Raw genomic sequence first — 19233 nt, 5'->3', positions numbered from 1 at the left:
TCACAAATTTTCAGAAAAATCATTTGCCATGATTGGTATGTGTGATAAAGCAGTTAAAAAAAAAATTCCATTAGAAGTAATATATGGGTAAAATTTAAGTACTACAGAGCTATTTTCATAGTTAAAAAAAAAGATGAAATCTGAGCAAATTATAATGGCTGTAAATAATCCTTTTGCTGTTTCTTGATAGCACATATTTGTGTCTGATGTACAGTACTCTCTTATCACAAATTTTCAGAAAAATCATTTGCCATGTGTGATAAAGCAGTTAAAAAAAAATTTCCATTAGAAGTAATATATGGGTAAAATTTAAGTACTACAGAGTGGAATTTATATATTCTTGTTCTGTATTTTAATAAAAATGTTCATATTTTAGTATTAAAAGAGAGATTCTTCCATTGGTAAAATCACTATGCCAGGATGTGGAGTACGAAGTGAGAACTTGCATGTGTCGGCAACTGGAACATATAGCTCAAGGAATAGGGTGAGTACAATTTGCATAACTGCTTCTGAACGCAAAATCTTTCTCTAAAATATTTAATGGCAACCTAAAAACTCCTTTTAAGATTTCTACCTTAATTCATGTGTACTCCATAATGAATTTGGAGTGTACAGATGTGTTCTTAGGAATTGGCTGTTGGCACTTTTTCAGATTTTTGTTTCTCTCTGATAGTAAAATTGCTGAACCATACAAACAACAGTTTTTTGTGAATAATGAGTTCATCTATAGCTTCTTGAAATCATTTAAATTGTACATTGATGTCATTAAGCTTATTTAAAAATGGAAGAGGATTATGGCAAGTATTAGCAGTTTCTAATAATTATTGTGCAGTTTTTTGCAAAAGGATACTAAATGTGTTTTGTAAGCAAATTTCAGTTTCAACTTTTGCTCTTAAGCTTGAAGACGTTCAGTGTTGCACATATGGGAATAGAAAAAGTCTGGAACTTCTAATAAATAGAACATGTTAACTACCCACAAAGGACTGGTCTCTGAGTGAACAAATATTTTAAAATTTCAGGTCTGGCAAGCTGTTATTGTGTCAGGAAGAAAAAAAAAAAAAAGTAGTAACTTCCCTTACAGACTTGAAGAAATTATCATATAGTTCCCTGCCCTGTGTTACACAATGGGGATAGATTAGATCTTAAGAGTCCCTCTGGCCTTCAAAATTCTGAATTTATGAGCAAATTCAAGGATGATGCTGAAACTGAAATGTAATTTGAAAGATATGGTAAATACACACTTCAGTTTGTTAGTACTGGTGTTTGTAGAATCCTGTGGCTGTGGAATGATGTTTTTTTTAATGAAGATTTGTGTTGTGGTTTAGATTCTGAGTTACTTAAAAAAACAAAACACCAGAAATTCCTGAAGCTATGTGATTTACCTCCCAACCATGGAATACTGGAAAAGTGTATGTTCAGGCAGTGTTTTAGCTTACTCAGATATAGGGAACGAATATTCCCATCAAGAACTAAGCATTACTGCCATGTACTTAATTTGTTTTGGTAAGGTCATGTAGGATAGTAATTTCCTAGATAAACTTGCCTTTATTGCATACAAAATAATTTTATATATGTGCTTTAGGCAGCTCTTCTGCAAGGTCCTTGTCCTGCAAAACTTCAGTGGATGTGAATAATGTGAAAACACAGTATTACTCAACTGAGTAAAGTTACTAATTTGTCTTTGTACTTACTTTCTTTTATAACAAAATATAGGTTATCACAGTAAATCGTTTTAACATTTTCCATATTGAATGGTTTTGGATTTAAAAGAATTTGTGATTATAGAAAAGAAAGGAGTATTTGTCGATATAGTTCATATTTGTAAAACTGAAAGTTTAATATTTTACAAAACTGAATTACTGAATAATTTGAGCTTGCATTTGAGCTTGCATTTCTTTTTACTGTATGCACATATATCATGTATCTTTATGTATCTTAAAATTGAATTCTTTTTAATAGAAGTTAAAGATGAGTGATAGAGGGAGTTCTGTTTATCTTCAGAGAGTGACCAGTTGGGTTTTTTTTCCCGTATCTACTGACTTTTGAAGGGAGGAATGGTTCTATCATATTAGTTTGAAGGTTTTTTTATGCCACCAAAATGGAAATCCACAGAAACATGTTTCCAAAGCATCTTTTTTTTTTCCCTTTTTTGCGTCCTGATTTCTGGGTCTTGATCTTAGGATGTAGTCCTATCCTTTGCTCCCCTGACCCTTCCTAGGTAGTATGTTCTTGTCTGTCTCAATCACCTTCCTCCTTTCTCATTTGTTATTGTTCAACCCCATGAGATTTTTTTTTTTTTTTGGTGTCTTATTTGAGATACAGTCTGCATTTCCATGGATTCCTCTAACCTTCTTAGTTAACCGCTGCTATAGTCAAGAGCTGAGAAGCAATCATATGAATTTGTCTTTGAAAATGATCTGTGACACATAATACAGGAAAATAATTTTTACAATAATGTAAGTATGTTATTCTGAGTAAAATAACATCTAGGATATACATATAGTTAAAGAATATTCCTTTCAGATATAACTGGAAACATTTGTTATGTTTTAAAAATGTACAGCTGACAGATTGCCTTGCTCTGCAGCTCAGTCTATTGACAACCAAAAAATGGTGTTAGTGGTAGCTTTTAGGAGCACTCACAGCTAGTGTGAATCTGCTTTCAGCCGTTTTGTTTTTTAACTAAATTGAATGTATTATACCTGGGAGCTGAAAGTCTTAAAAGAAGATAGCTGTTGTGCAGTGGAAGATGACAGTATTACTGCCAATTTACCCAGCCTTAGAATACTGGTTAAATAGGGCTAAATACATAGTTATCAATTAGTGGTCCATTCAGTATATTTTTCTTTCTTTTCTCACCAACATTTATTTTTAGCATTTATGTATCCATATACACTGTGCTTTCCCTCAGGTTTTTGTGTAGTCTCTTCCCAATGGTTTAGATGCTTTAATTTTTAATCTCATAGCAAATGGTGAACTGTCAGTATTTTTGGTATGTAAACTATTGTGGTGTTTCATGTTGAGGATGAACAGGTAGTAGGAAAATACAGACAAATAAATACACAAAAATAAGCACATTTTTAGGTAAATGTTGAAGGCATAATGTGACAACAGTCCTAATGCTTATTTTTACTATTTAGTGATGTTACCACTAAATGATATCATGTCATTTTCTTGTAATTTTATATGAATGATTAATCATCTGTTTGTAAGAATACTGTTAAGCTACATCTTGATTTGCTAGTAACCATGATAAACTCTGTAAGGTGCAAATCACTTTGATGCTTATTATAAACACTGGAAAGTGTTATCGTTCATATTGACCTAGAAAAGGGACAGCTGTTGTTTAGTCTGATTGGAAGGGGTATTTTTGGGCATTTTTATTTAAGTAAAAATCTGTCATCCTGGAGGTTGTGATCAGTTCTGTATTAAAAACTGTGATTGAAACGACAGAGTAAACTCTTCATACACGGTTGCTGAAAGTGTCAAACATAGTTTCGATTTTGTCATCGTGTTTAATGCTCGTGTAGTGTAACTTTATCAGAGTGTTTCCCTGCAGTTTTATGTTTTGGGCAGTATAAACGTTGAGGCCCAGATCTCTGGTTATTATAAACTGCTGAGGTCCCATTCTTGAGATGTGGTGCTTACAACAGCTTTCACGAATTAATGAGCAGACCAAGAGCTCATACATGAGAACAGGACAAAATGGGCTTCTTAACTCAAATACAGACAAATTCAAACAGTGGAAATCTTGACTACTATAAATTAAAAAAAGGAACATGTCAGAAAGAAAGGTGGAAATACTAGGTATGTCTTCCCAGTTCTTGCTGGTAGTAGGGCTGCAGAAAAGATCTTTCTAATCTCTTAAAGCAAACAGGAATCAGTTATACACTGGGACATGGGAAATTATGCTGGTTGGTAGCTTCTACAGAAGCTGCACTTTTGCTCCAAAAAGCGAATCTCTTTTCAACTTATTTATGCCAGTCGCCTTACTGTGCAAATGTTTCTGTGTGAAGAGTATATAACTCCTTAATCACCTCTCTGATTAAACTCTGATTTCAAAGTTAGTCCCTAATACAGCAGTCTGCTGCCAATGTATAGATTCGAGTTGTCAGGACCGTCACACGTGCAGACAGTGCTAGTAATTGCCAAGGCAAAAAGAGACAAGCGGAACCCTTTCTTTACTGCTTTAAAACAAGTCTAAAAGCTAGTGTTTGGACTAACTTGGAAACCATGTTTTCTCTGAGCAGTATTTGCTGACCCTCTGTAAATAATGCTCATCTTTGAAGCGTAAAATTGCCAGACACTTCAATCCAACATGACTCATATTTAAGAATTTTTGGCTTTGGACCACAGCATTGAGCAGTTTCTGCATATTTGATGAGAAGAGTTTTCTTAGTGACGCAGTGAAGTAGCTGGACTCCTTTGAGGTTTTTTGGACTGCATTTTCTCTGGTTTATTTCAAGCTGATCTGAATGTTTTTTAGCAGTGAAGTTTTGCATTTTAAACTTGCATGTTTCTTTGGTTGACAAAGCAAAAAGTCCTGAGATTGACTGGAGGTTTTTAATTATTTTTAATTTCCTTACAACTTTGTCAATTTTTGCTTCTTGAATACCCCCCCAAAAAAATCTATATGAGTATTTCAAGGAAAAATTGCTGTGGCAATATTGTTTCATTGTATGTTTTCTCTTGACTGCTTGCCTCACTTTGCAGGACAGAACTAACAAAAACTGTGGTGCTTCCTGAGTTAGTAGAACTGGCAAGAGATGAGGGCAGCAGTGTACGTCTTGCAGCTTTTGAGACGTTAGTGAATCTGCTTGATAAGTTTGATGCAGGTAATAATTTAATTTAGGGTTACTAGCCCAGTTCTTAATGCTTTAATACACCTTATAAATGTATTTAAATGCTTTTTGTTCTGTCTGCATTTTTCAGACATTTCTGATTTTATTTTGTTTATTTCTTTATCCTTTATTTGTTTCATGTCTTGCAGTGCTTTATACATAGTAAGTTTTAAGGGAGGTTGAACCAGTTGTCCACGAAATCAGTTATCTTATTCCAAGTTTCTAATGTAATGTGGTTAAATGGAATGAGTAAAATTACTGTAAAAATGGTAGGAATATTGGGTTATTAGTATTTACTTAATGCTGTCAATACACAGAATACAAAATGTTAGCTCAACAGATGCCATTGCTTGTGTTTTTTTTGCTGTTAACTAGTTTTTGCCTCTTAAGTGAAGTAAAGCTAGTCCTGACTACAGACTGCAGCCTGCCTTCTGAGCTGAAGAACCCAGACTGGGGCAATGATAAGATACTTGTGTGTGTATCAGTCAACCTTGCAGGTTTTAACATCCAGTGTTATATGTCAAATACATTTGTAAGTTTTGAAACAGAAAATATTTCTTCAGTTCCCATAAACTGCAGTGTGCACCGTTGATTTGTTTTAGAGGTACTAAGCATCAGCAATTACTATTTAAATCCCTTTAAGCTTGTGGCTCTATGGCACTGAAAGCTTTCTTCTTTTCAATGAGAAAGTGTGTATATTTTATAAAGCTTTTCTTTCTTTAAAAGAGAAAATATAAATGCTTGTATTTTTCTCTGTGCTTAATATCTTTCCTCTATCAACATGCCTATTTCATGCTTCTCTAGGTGTAGGGGTGACTGTGTCTTCATGTGAGGAAGGACAAATTCTCTGTTGTATCTGGTTGTTTGGCATAGTGGTGGTGGGTTACCTACACGCACGGCTCTTGGGTTCTCATCACGAGTTCAGTTCAACATTGATTGGGGCAACCTTTAAGGAGAGCTACTGTGACTGCTCGAGTATAGGGGAACATTCTGGGTAACCGCTGTGCCTTGTCCTCCAGTCAGCTGCTCTGTCTAGATTTTTTCAGGGGGATGCAGAAGACAATAACAGCTAGCATTTCTGGCTCTGTATCAATTGTGCTCTTTGCTGTTTGGTTTTTATTTTGTTGTTTTTTTTTTTTTTTACAATTGGAAAAGTATAAAGCAGCAAAGTACATGATAGATCATTGCTATAGTGTATATGGAAAAAAAAATTGTTGATCACTGCTCATTATTTGCCACTTTGCTCTTTATACTGTCTTTTTCCAAATTCTTCAGTTGTTTATCTTCATTAGCAACTCTGTATTTTGCACCACATTTCCCACTCCCACTCCCATCTTACTGACTCCACTACTTCTTCCTGATGCATAAGTGAGGAGCAAATATTTACTGTACAGGAACTTAGTGATGAATTACTAAAATACATGATTGCATATAAGCCATATGGAGGAATACATAAAGAAATAAGATAGTTTGGGGGATAATACCATAGGTGGAGTTTTTAGCAGTTAGTGCTTATATCACTAAATATGATAGTAGGTTATTTTTCAAATTATTGAGCCTTTGCATTGATGCTATCAAGTTTGTGCTTCTCTTTGCACCTCCCAGTCTTCACTCCTCCACCTCCCACCCCCAGTTGCTGTAACTACTGCTTTTAGCTATTGAAAAATGCTTAAAGAAAGGAATCAAGGATTATTTACAGGTTTGTAGGGAATGTGTTTCTAGAAATTTAGTGTGTGTAGTTTTTGGTTTCATGACTGAACTAGAAGGTGAACATTTTGAAGGTAGATGACCCAAAATTCTATCCTAGGGTTTCTTTCCCACAATATCAAAACATTTCTTCAGGTCAACGTAAATATTTTGTTCAACCATAATTATTTGCTGAATTTTGGTGTTGATCTACCATTAAAAAATTCTAATCCCTTTAAAACTTGAACATTTTAAAATATAATACTTTTACTTAAAACAAGTCAAAACACATAAATTTCTTTGAACATTTCCTCCTTTACTTTATAAGGAGGCAGAGTGCTTGGATTTGATTTTAATTTTAAAATTATTTCATTTCTTTCCTCTGCCCTTCTTTCTCTCCCTGTATTCTTGGTGAATGGAGAAATTAGTGACAGTTCATTTATTCTCTGTCTCATCCTTTACTGGGGGATGCCTTTTCCCTAAAAACAAACAAACAAACCAAAAACCAAACAAACAGGTAAGTTGTTAGAATTTAGGACCTGTATTATGGTATTATCTTTGTCATTCTTTATAATTCTTGTTTTCTGCCTGCAGTGAGTGCCTGACAAAAATACTCCTGAGCATGTTAAATTATATTTTTCATAAATTATTATGGAAGTCCACTGTTTGATGCTCTTTTTAGATATTGACCAATGGCTAACTTGAAAAATTTCTTTTGTTTTTCAGATGATAGGAGTCAAACTGTACTCCCCTTAGTGAAATCATTCTGTGAAAAATCCTTCAAAGCAGATGAATCTATCCTAGTTTCTTTATCTTTCCATTTAGGGAAACTGTGTAATGGATTATATGGTATGATTTAATGTTCTTTTAAAAAAATCTTAAAAATGAGGGAAGAGTGGAGAATTTGAGGCCATTGGAAAATATCCAGATTTGAATGTATGAAATTAAATGATAGGAAGGGAAGTATAGAAGTAAAAGTCTGAAATAATCTATTGCATAAATATGGATATTGTGAATTTCCTCTTTGTGTGTCCATCTGTTTCTTGGGGTTTTTATGTTTAGACAGGGTCAGAGATGGTGGTTTATGTTTATTGGTTTGACTGATTGATTTTGATTCCTTCTTGGATATTCTGGAGCTTGTGAGTTGGACGACTGAATTTTTGAAACCATGGTATGATGTTAACTGTGTATGTTCACTTCTGTGCTTGATACCCTTTTTGAGGCACAGAGTATGGCCCGTAAGGCGCCTCAGGGGAGAAGGGAGACCTAATGGCATGTGGGTTCTCAGCTGCAGCTGAGGCCAAATCTGTACCCATAATTTTTGTGGTTTTCACTTGAACACAGCAAATCTTTCCTTGATAATTCTGCCCATGATATATCCTCTACACAGAGCTTACCTGGGGGGGACAGCACAGAATCATGGTTTTAAATTATAGAGAATTTACCCTTCGACTCTTAAACCCTTTGATCTGACTTACAGATCTTTAAAATGATCCTTTATAGTTAGTGACTATCAAAGTGACTGTTGCTTCACCACAAATAACTCAAAAGGCCTGTTAACAGTGTCAAACTGTTACTTACAGAAACATAGAGCTAGGACAGTCTATCCTGTTTTTATTATGTCTTCCCAGTCTTTTTTTCTCTAGGTTGAATGACTTTAATTGCTGATGTCTTTTCAACTCTGAACTCTGTCTGGCAAGTTCGTCTTTTTTCTTGAAGTGTTATGCCTTAGGAGAGCTGAACGAAGAGTTCCTTCATGTGTCTTGCAAGCTATATTGCTGTTACCATTTTTCAGTGTGAAAAACTGCCTTTTTTTTTTTTGGCAATTGTTTGCAATAATTTGACATTATTGGTTCAAGTGCAGCCTATGAAGCTGCACTTTTTTTTTCTTTTTTTTTTTTAATAAATTTGACAGCTAGTTAGTCTTTCTCTTTCCTGGCCTTGTGCAGGAAGGAGAAAGGTGCAGATCTGGCTAAGCATGGTACCTTACCTCTTTTCTAATGCAATAATAGTCTAAAGTTTTAAGACCATATGTCCAGTTTCTGAAGACCGTTTTAAATTCTTATTTTCTGAAGAATAACCAGTCTCCCTCCTACGTTGATGTTATCAGAATATTTAATAAGCCAAGTCTCGAATCCAACAGCCAAAAAGGCAATGAAAATACTGAATAGTACCAGAACTAGGATGACTCATGTCAGTGAGCCCTGGGTAACTTTTTCTTAACTGTTTTTCCAAGCAATTTTGCAACACCTTTATGATTTTTCATCTCTCTTTCCTGCTCCTTTATTTTGCTTGTGAAAAACGTGACTTTACTGCATCTTTTGTAGTCACGGTTCCTGTCACCCAGTACTAGAAGGAAATGGAATCAGTCTGAGAAGTTTTGCTTTTGCCATGTTGGCTGCTGCTCATTTTCTTGTTTTCTTTTCGATATTTACAAGTAGATTTTTACTTTTGTTCCACTTTTTTTCAAAAAACATGAAAGTAATCTGACTGATCTGTAATTACATGGCTTGTCCTCCCCTCTCCAACTGTTAAATATCAGTACCACTTCAGTCCTTTTCCATTCTGATATTTAAGAATCAGGAACTAGTACTTTAAATACTTTTGAATACTGGAATGAAGCATATCTGACCCTGCACATTTTTAAACCTCTCATGTTTAAATATTCACTGACCTGTTCCTTCTCTGCTTAAAGTTTGAATCTTTGTCACTGTTTTTAATTGTACTGAGCCTGGTGACACTAGTGGAATTTGAGTAAGAAAATCAAAGCATTAAGCATTTCAACCTTCTTGGTACCAATCACTGATAGCTTTCCTCTCTCTCGAGTAGAAAACTGAGCCTTTCCTTTATTTTTCTCTTATTACTAATGTACTTATAAAATTACTTGTAATTTTTGAAGTCATCTTGCTAGTTACATTCCAGTTTGTTCTGAGTTTTCTAATTTTATTTACACCTTTTTATTACCTGTAGCAACATGGCCTAATTTTTCAAATTTCTGCAGGCATACATTCTTCATGTGACTGAGTTCCATAAAGATCTAAAAATTTAATCAGGAAGAAACTGGTTTGTTACACAAACTGGTGTTAGTGGAACACACAAATATATTCACAGTCCTGCAGTTAAAGTCTTGAGTATTTCAAGAATTATGTAAACATACATTATGATTCACTCTGTTATAGTTAACTGTAATTTTTCTGTAATCGCTTTTTCTGTATAATGTGTACTGTTGATACTCTGCTAGACTCAAGGTGGGGGGGAGGAGGGATAAAAATCAATGTATTTGATAGATTTGTAAATAAGATTTGTTTTGGCACATCATTAATAGCATTTGTAATGAGGAAAGTAAACTTTTTTTTTTGAGGCATTTTTACTCCTGAACAGCACTTACGGTTTTTGGAATTTTACAAGAAGCTTTCCACACTGGGTTTACAGCAGGAAAATGGACACAATGATAATCAACTACAATTTCAAACTCTGGAACAGGAAAAGAAGTATATTTCAGTGAGGAAGAACTGTGCTTATAATTTTCCAGTAAGTAACATTAATTTAAGGTTAAATAATTTGTTTTGTGCATATAGTTCACTAAATAGGACTGCATGAGTGATAGAGAAGTTATTCACAAATTGTACATTGTTAGCTAGATTCTAGCTTGCTTCTGGAAAGTTGAAGTTAATGGCTTAAAGCAGGAGTTGTCCAAAAGAGTTAACAGAAAAGATTCTTTTTTGCAGAGTCTCAGCAAATTACTGTTAAGTTTTGACTGAAAGAATCACTGGTTGACTAAGAGATCACTGGTCTCATTGTTTCCTGCACATTTTCTCCAAACCTTTAGCACAAAGGCTTTGAAGAAATTGCTATGAAATAAGAGTCCCCAGTTTCAGACCTCTCAAAGCTCATTTACTGTGTGTCATGGCATTCCAGGGAGTTTAAGATCAAATCTGAACAGTTAGATTTGTGTTTTAGTCATGTTCCTGCCAGAATACAGAAAGTCTTTACAAGTTTATGTGAGGTCTTTAAACTTACCACTCACATGTTTCTGTAAATCTGCTTTGTATTTTGACCTTCTGCATTTATATTTAAAGAAAATATGTTTGTACCAAGTGGCAGTAGACAATTATTTTTATTCTGCCTTTTAAAGACAAACACACTGTATGTAGGTAGACATCTGCTGATTTATTTGAGCAAACCAAGGTATGTACACACACAATTATGTTGAAATTCAGATGCTTGCTTTGCTGCTTGTTAAAATGTTCTTTGTTTTTGAAGTCTCCAGTTGCAGTTTCCACTAGCATATGGAAACATTAACAATATTTATAAAACTAAGGTTTTATATCTTGTGTTTTTAATCTATGTCTTCAGAAAAAAAGTCTGCAGCATTTCTTGAAGATACATAAATACAGTTTAGTTCTCAACTCCAGAACTTGTGTGGTGCCTGTGTTTTGACACGGCCATCAAAAATACCATGCTACTTTAAAATTACAACCTGTTATCTCCCAAGTGTCTTGCTGGTTGTAATTCAATGTTTTCATCTGATAATCTCTGATAGTGTGATCCTTCAGCTATACAGTTAATAAAAGACTTTATCTTTCCACAGGCCATGATTGTTTTTGTGGATCCAAAGAACTTCCATTTAGAACTATATTCTATATTCTTCTGTCTTTGTCATGACCCTGAAGTTCCCGTTAGATATACTATGGCCATAAGCTTCTATGAAGTAAGTCTACAACAGTTCTTTGTTAGTACTTGCATATTTTTATTTTATGTTGTTTTCTTCTCTAAGCTTGCATTTGTGCTGTTCAACCAAAATAAAAAGACGAGAAAACTTGTTGAAATGATTTAGTTTGTGAAAGGTGCTCAGTCCCTTCTAACCTGTATATGTAGCCCATATACACACATTAGTCTATTTAAGTTCTGTGACATTTGGCTACAAGAGCCTACTGCTAGGTGAGCTTTTAAGGAGCAAAAGCTAGAAGAAACTTATAATAGTCTAGTACCACAAACGTAAGCAACTGTAGAAATTACAATATTTGAAGGTTTTCAATGCTATTAGAAAATAACGAGGCAAACGGGAGAAAGGAACTTGCCATTTCTGGTCCTGAAAACCTTCTTTAGAGCTGTACAGTTTGCTACTATGCTGGTGTTCTGTGGAGAATATTTATATGGATCAAATCTAATTTAAATGCTCAATTTAATATGAAACTACTTGGAAATTTATGCAGATGTAAATGCATATGTATTCTTGTTATTCCATGCAGTTTACATAAGTTCCACTGTATTATTCTTGTAAAAGTTAAAAAATGTACAGCTGCATAGATATTATTAGTTATATGGGGTGAATTCCAGAAATGAAAATACACTCTCTCTTGATTGTAGTAACCCATATAGGGACCTCCAAGGCTTTAGTAGCGTTTTGCTGAGAATCCTTGCGTTTCAGTCCTTGAGCTACCCTTTTATCCCATTTTGTTGCTGGGGAAATTGGCAAGTTAAGCAGCTTGCTTGAAAGCATTTAAATCAGTAGTAGAGGCATAAATTAAGCTAAGGTGGCTTTATTTCCACCATAGTAAGAAAGATGGATGGATTCCAGTTCTTGTTACCTATTGATGCCTTGTCTTAATGAATAATAACCCAAGATAATTGTTGAAATTGTAAAATTAGCATCTAATTCTACATAGTATTTTGTGTTAGATGTATAACACTTTTAAGGTACTGCCTGAATATAAACAAAGTATTTTAGCTCATTTGAAAAAACCTTGGCCTGAATGTACATTCAGTGGTGATTGATTTAATTTTAACACCATAACTAGGCAACCACATGACAGCCAAAAATGAGTAATTTATGGCTAGGTGGATTATTTTTTTTTTTAAACAAACTCCCGGTAGCCATATCCTTAAAGCTTCATCTTGATTGGAAGTAAGCTCTTGTTTTCACTTGGCTTAGCTAAGCAAAGAAAACCATTAAAAAACATAACCTAAATATTCTATATGGCAAAAATCTCATTCCTCAAGTTTTTCTCGTATTTGCTATAAAACCTTTTTAACTCTGTGGAGATGGACTGCTGGTGGTTTTTTTAGAAATTTATATGTGAATCTCAGTAAAAAAAAAGCCAAAGAATAGAGGAGTGAAAACTTCACATGGAAAGGTTGAGGAAACTTAAAATCCAGCACAGGCTATGTCAATTTTTATATTTTATCTTTTGTAAATTATATAGCAGACAGACTGTTAATGTTTTGAAGGAGAATGAAGTACATTTGAATATTCCAGAATGAATTTTTCCAGCCTTGCAGTGCAGTCTTAAAAATTTTTACTAAATGTGAAAAAGAGTTAATTCTAAAAGCATGTTTCATGGTTAGGTAATAGGCCTGTTTCTTGACTCATATTCTTTATATAAGCACATTTTTAATGTGATCAATGGGAAAGTACACAGCTTTAGAAGGCTGATATTATACAGCTGTTCTGCATCCCTTCTTCATGCTTGCTGTAAAGTAAATGCATGTAGTATAGTGCTTGTAGTGCCACGAAAGTAAAGAATGTTTCACCTTGCTATCTTTTAGGTTGCTAAGCTTTTAAATTCTGGTGTGTATACAATACATAAAGAACTGGTTACACTATTACAAGATGAGTCACTGGAGGTAATATATTTTTATTGGAACTTTCTTTTGCTTGTTACATTGAGGAAGATTATGTTTAATAACTGCAATAAGACAGTACAGTAGTTTTTTTAAATGATCAAGAGCTTTTACTTCTGTTTCACGGGCACTTCATAAAGATGCCAGCCTTTTGTTAATAAAGAGGAGGAAAATAGGAAGATGTTTGAATTCAGTAAACCCACCCTGAATTTATTCCTTTTAGAAATATTCATTCTAAATTGTTTTAATTGCTATATTTATTACATTACAAATTCTGTGGAAAGATTAGTTTTTGATATTATATTAAAATAATCTGTGATAGCGTTCAAGGTTTTTGCTTTATTTTCATTTCTTTAACTGAAGAGGAGATAGAAGAAGTTGTGTATGGTTCAAAGATCAAGATTTATAGAAAGAGTTTTTGTCCAAGATGTTGTACAAAATCTGTGAGTGTTCATGAGGCAGTTTAGTGTACCTCTGTTTCAACCTGCATAACACATTGTGAGACTTCTTTGGATTTGAAAAAAAGACAAATATTTCTGTTTGAGACAAAATTACCATTTACTCTGATACCAGTTATTCCAATAGTTGATCTTTTTTGTTTTCTACGTAGGAAAAATGAGTTTTACTTTCAAGTGCTCCTTTTTGTTTTTGTACCCTTTGTTAGACATTTTCAAGGAAATTAAAAGTGTTCATAGAACACCTACTTACAGTCTATGAAATTCTGACCCATCTTAAAAGATTTCTCAAGTTGAACACCTGAAAGTTGAGACTCGGAAGCAGCTGGTGATGTTGAAAAATTCCTTGGATTGATCCCTATACAGTTACCTAAATAATAAAAAATACTTGGTGCTTTATCTTATATGCTACCTCAGTCAGAATTGGTGTCAAACATATTTAATTATGTACTCTTCTAGTCTAATTTCAAGTATTACAACATTTGAAAGTAGGGTTGTTCTATTAATGTAGGCTATTTTAGTCTATTTTACTGTAGTTTTTCTTAAAGCAGGAAAAATTGCTTTTAAGATTCAGCTGACAAATAAAAAATGTTTCTGTGTGTGTGTTGAGGCTCTAACTTAACTGTCTATGAAATACAGATCTTTCTTAAGAATGAATGTTCATTTTAAACTATTCACAGCAAACAATATTTAGGAAAGCATTGACTGTGGTATTCACATAAATCAAAACTACAGTTTGTTTTCCTAAACTGAAACCCGTAATACTTACATGACTTACTATGTTAAAACATCAATTTTAAATCCCAGTCCTAATCAATGCAATATGTTGCATATCTCTCTCTTTTTTTTTTTTTTTTAAACATGAATCTGAGAACAGTAACATAAGAGCTGTCAGCAGGGATATGTTGGTGAGAGATAAAAATTGAGTCAAGTTAATTTACAGACTGCATTCATGCAGCCTTTCTTTAAATAGGTGTTAGATGCCCTGGTAGGTCACCTTCCTGAAATCCTTGAACTAATGACTAATGGAGGAGAAAACAGTGGATCAGAAAGCAAGGTGGGTATTCTTTCGTTTTTTTAATTTGCTTTCTAAGTGAAGGTAGTAGTAATGCTGTTCAGACATATATTGTATGAAAAGGCTTTCATGATTAGTTTCTGCTTTGGAGAAATACGAAGTTTCCGTGTTGTTTTGATTGTTGACTTTATAAACATTAAAATTAAAAAAAAAGGTTTTGAAAGATTAGACTTAATATAAAAATGAACAATTTATTCATGTTCTTCTAATTAACCACAGATTTACTGAAAGAGGTCAGATTTTGGAATACCGTCATTAAGTTAAAACAAAATTTGGTTTCATGCTGAAGGAGTGATAGCTAATACCTAATTTATATATTTTTTTTATATTGATGTGGCAACTGCCCGTGGTTGCCATTTTCAAACACAGTTTCTGATAGAAGGAAGCCTATTTCCTGAAGTAAAGGTACTGAGTTAGGATTTTGTTCTTATTCAGCTCCCAACTTTGCTAATTTAATTGAATGTGGCTGTGGATGATGGTTTATTCAGTGACTCCTCACCTGTAAAATGGAACGTAAAAGATCATCTCCTGCTTCAAGATGCTGTTTTGAGCATACTTCCTAATTGTATAGAGAAATTGAGATATTCCAACAATATAAGAACTGAATGAATTTATTTTCTTATATGGACAAAAGTTGAGAGTGTAATTTAAAACGTGAATTTGTCAGATGTTCACAGCTGTAAATATATATAACATGTAACAAATGCCATGTCAAGTGAGGCAGTGTGTTTCATTTTGCTTAGTGCTAAAGAGAATTTAGCTTGGCTACTATAAAGTCTTTGCCTCCTACTGAGAATAAGTGTATAATTTCCACTGAAATTCATTAGAGAGCTGAGAAGAACTGCAAAGACTAAGAGGTTAGGAGAATGAGATTTATTTGATTTGAGAAAGAAAAGACTGAGGATGGTTGTCATAATGGTCTGAATATCTGTAAAAGGGTATTACAAAAAGAACAATGATTACGTTTTTTTTGTCATGAGTAGGGACTGGAAATGAAAGTGTATTTAGTTAGGCGCTGGAATAGCTTTTTGACTAGTTAAGTGGAATTTACTGCTTAGGGGAGCTTGTTTATTCCCAACCATTACATTTTTTTAGGAACAAGTTAGAGTAGTATCTACTAGAAATGATCAGTGTAGCTGATCCTGTCTCAGGAGAGGAATTAATTGACCCCTTAAAATTTCTTCCCTTCTTACATTGTTGTCCTTTTTAAGCATCGTAACATGACATACCACTAGAAGATGTAAAATTATTTTAATGTTTATATTTTTATTTCTAGTTATTGTCTATTCCTGACTTGATTCCTGCATTAACAACAGCAGAACAGAGAGCAGCAACTTCTTTAAAATGGAGAACTCATGAGAAGTTACTACAAAAATATGCATGTCTCCCTCATATCATATCAAGTGATCAGATTTATTACCGTTTTCTTCACAGAATGTTGACAATCATTTTGACAAATGTGAGCCTGCCTGTTCTTTTAAATGTGTTTATGCTATTTAGAATAATGACCACAAGATATTCGCTATGTGTAGTACTTTATATATTGTGTTAACCTTGAAGTATTGTATCTCATGCATATGGTATTTCAGGCTGTGTTTTTTATGACTGAGAAATTGCTCTGAGAACTCCTCCCCCCATTTGAGGAGCAAAATTTGGATTGACAGATTGTCATGTTTTTCCTCCCCCCCAAGACTTCTTCCCTTCCCTTGTGCTTATTATCAGTTTGTTTCTAGGTAAATCAAAACTTTTTCCGCTGAGATATGGCTGCTTTTTCCTGATTCCATACATTACTTTGCATTGTGTTCCATTCCTTATGAAATAACACTTTATTCTGAACATCAGTGATCATTTAGAGCTACTATTTTATTGAATTAATATTTATTAGAGCTAAATTTTATTGAATTAATTCAAGAATGAAACTGCCTGTTTCTCTTTAAGAGAAACTGTTGTAAGTTTATTTTTTCTAACATTTACAATATAGAAGGTGCCTTCCAACCATGGAATACTTCAGGTGTTTATGAAAAAGTTGAATAAGCAAGTTAGGCAGAAGTGGTAAAGAAGTAGGTGTCTCATGAATTGACCAACCTCCCTTATTCTCCCTGACATTATGTCATTTATTGCAAAATTTGTTAAGTTAGGATATTTTTTAGCTATTTTTTCTACTTCTAGATTTCTTAAACATTTTTAGTCGTATTCCTTCAGGTATGTTTAGTTGTGTTCCCTTTATTTCTTTCAAGAATGTCCTGCCAGTCCAAAAAGCAGCTGCTCGAACTCTCTGCGTTTATTTACGTTATAATCGCAAACAAGAACAGAGGCATGAAGTTATTCAGAAACTGATTGAACGTAAGATAATTTTTCCTTGATTACATAGACATGCAAGTGAGTTTTGACTGAAGGTCTATTTATGGTTACATTTATTCAGTGTAACTTCCTGCCATCATTGGAGGGATTACACTTAGAAGATATTCAGTTGCTCATATTATCACCAGGCAAAACATACTGTGCGTATGCGAGGAATGTATCTGAAGCTCATGCAAAGGAATTGGGAAAGAGGCAAGGTGGGAAATTGATAGTATGCCAAGACCCCTCCAACCCTACTTCTTGAATCCGAGATTGCTTCGCTGTAGGTGCTGCAATATATAAAGTGGAGTTCCTCTACAGAAGTAAAATTCTCTAGAGGCTTCAGCATAAGAAGTGGCAAATCAATCTTCTCAGAAATTAGTTTATGAATGAATTAGTCACCTAAGTGGACTTTCTGGTCTATGCTATGTGTTCTAAAGATAGGTTAGAAGGTTGAATAGTTCCCATTAGCAGTCCTTAATGTGTACACACTAATTTTGATGCACCTGTGACATGGTTTGAAAAGCATACAGGGCTTTGTTCAACACAGTAGCTACTTCACTTGCTATTTTTGCTTGTTGAAGGGACAGGTTGAATTTCTGGAAAAAAAAAAAAAAAGGCTCACTGACAGAAGTGATCATTGAATTCAGAAGGTTAGGTTTTCACTGAAAGAAAGAATTGAGATAGGCTGAGAAGGTGTGCCTTGTGATGAGTGTGATTATCATCTTTTGAGTCAAAGGTTAACCTTTGAAATGTTTTCCAGCTGACATTGAAAACGTAATAGATAATATCTGTGGATTGTTATTTTTCAGAATTGGGCCAAGGAAAAAGTTACTGGAACAGACTTCGTTTTCTAGATACTTGTGAATTCATTATGGAACTGTTTTCAAAATCATTTTTCTGTAAATACTTCTTTCTGCCTGTGCTTGAACTTACACATGATCCAGTGGCAAATGTCAGGTACTGTATGAAGAGCATGTAGCAGTGTACAGGAAAAAAATCTTTAAATAATATATTAAGAAACACTGTTACAGGTTTTATGTCTGGTTTAAATAATGGGACTTGAGGAAAAAGGTACAGAGCCTTCGGAGTGACCAGTATTAAAGTTGTAGGGGACTATGGGAATAATGTTAGAAAACCACAGAAGCAGGTCAGTCTGAGTATTTGGGGGATTGATCGAAAGTTTTTGGAGTGAAGGGAACACTGAGGCAGAGGAGCCAGCAATAGATGAGAAGAAAGTAATATGCTGTTTCATGGGTGTAGAGAGAGAAAGGTAACTTCAGAATTTTCTTTAATTTCCATCCATTTCACTGTCACTATGTAAAGTAAAACACCCAAGCAATTCTTTCAGTGGTCTGAGTTTAGCAAGTTAGCATAGATTTTACATTATGTAAAAGTTTTCTACTTCATTGTAAAGTGAATTGAAAGAGAGTAGAAAAATATAAGGAAATACGATGTGCTATTCGTTTTTATGCAATGTTCTTTCCATTGTTTTTGTAGTAAATTTTTTTCTTCACTGAACAGATAGTGATGAGGCATTTATTACCAATAAGAAAATAGTTCTTTTTTTGGTCATGTATTTTGTGTGATTTTATGCTTTTAATCTTATTTCTTATGTTAATGATGACAACATGAATTACACACATGTCTGAACATCTAGTACTAATGCGAATACTAAATACTAATTACATAAGCATAATTTGCACGTACATGTGCGCATTCAGTAAGCTTCGCTAAGTGTGGTTTATTACCAAGTGAAACTGTTTAAATAGACCTTGTGTTTAGTATAACTCCCAACATCTCAGTTCAGCAGAATCCCAAACAAAAACTGAGCCATTTTGTTCATATAGGTTAACATTCATCTTGCATGTACTTAAATGAAGAGGATTATATTACAACAACAAACTAACTTGGTATATAATCTGAAGTAGTTTATTGCTTTTAACAAATATTTGAATTAAAAGCTCTATTGATACCATATTAAAATTTAATGGAAAGTTGAAATAACTTGTAATCCCTTAACTGACATAAAAATTAATTTTGTCATCATTCTTTTCTGGATTGTTTCCTAACACTTTTTACAGAAAGAATGCACTGCCTGTAGTGAATTGAAGTTTAGAAGTCTGACATACCTGTTAGCTTGTGATTTTAAAACAAATTTAGGGAGATGATAGTCTAGCTTTCTATAGAGTGGTGTAACTCTTTGTAATGG

General features: G+C 33.9%; 1 protein-coding gene across 1 annotated transcript; it reads left to right on the top strand.

The window, feature by feature from the left end:
* Positions 1-376: 376 nt before the first annotated feature.
* On the top strand, positions 377-17981 carry PPP4R4 (protein phosphatase 4, regulatory subunit 4; the record flags this gene model as incomplete). The annotated part of the gene is made up of 10 exons (XM_010285831.1): positions 377-484; positions 4714-4835; positions 7254-7376; positions 9889-10058; positions 11119-11238; positions 13077-13154; positions 14580-14663; positions 15958-16140; positions 16919-17024; positions 17834-17981. Coding segments are annotated over 10 exons (1242 nt in total), but the record flags the coding sequence as incomplete, so codon positions are not given.
* Positions 17982-19233: the final 1252 nt, after the last annotated feature.

Source organism: Phaethon lepturus, unplaced genomic scaffold, assembly GCF_000687285.1.
Source record: "Phaethon lepturus isolate BGI_N335 unplaced genomic scaffold, ASM68728v1 scaffold11474, whole genome shotgun sequence".
NCBI classification, from domain to species: domain Eukaryota; kingdom Metazoa; phylum Chordata; class Aves; order Phaethontiformes; family Phaethontidae; genus Phaethon; species Phaethon lepturus.
This window is presented reverse-complemented; position numbering and strand designations above follow the sequence as displayed.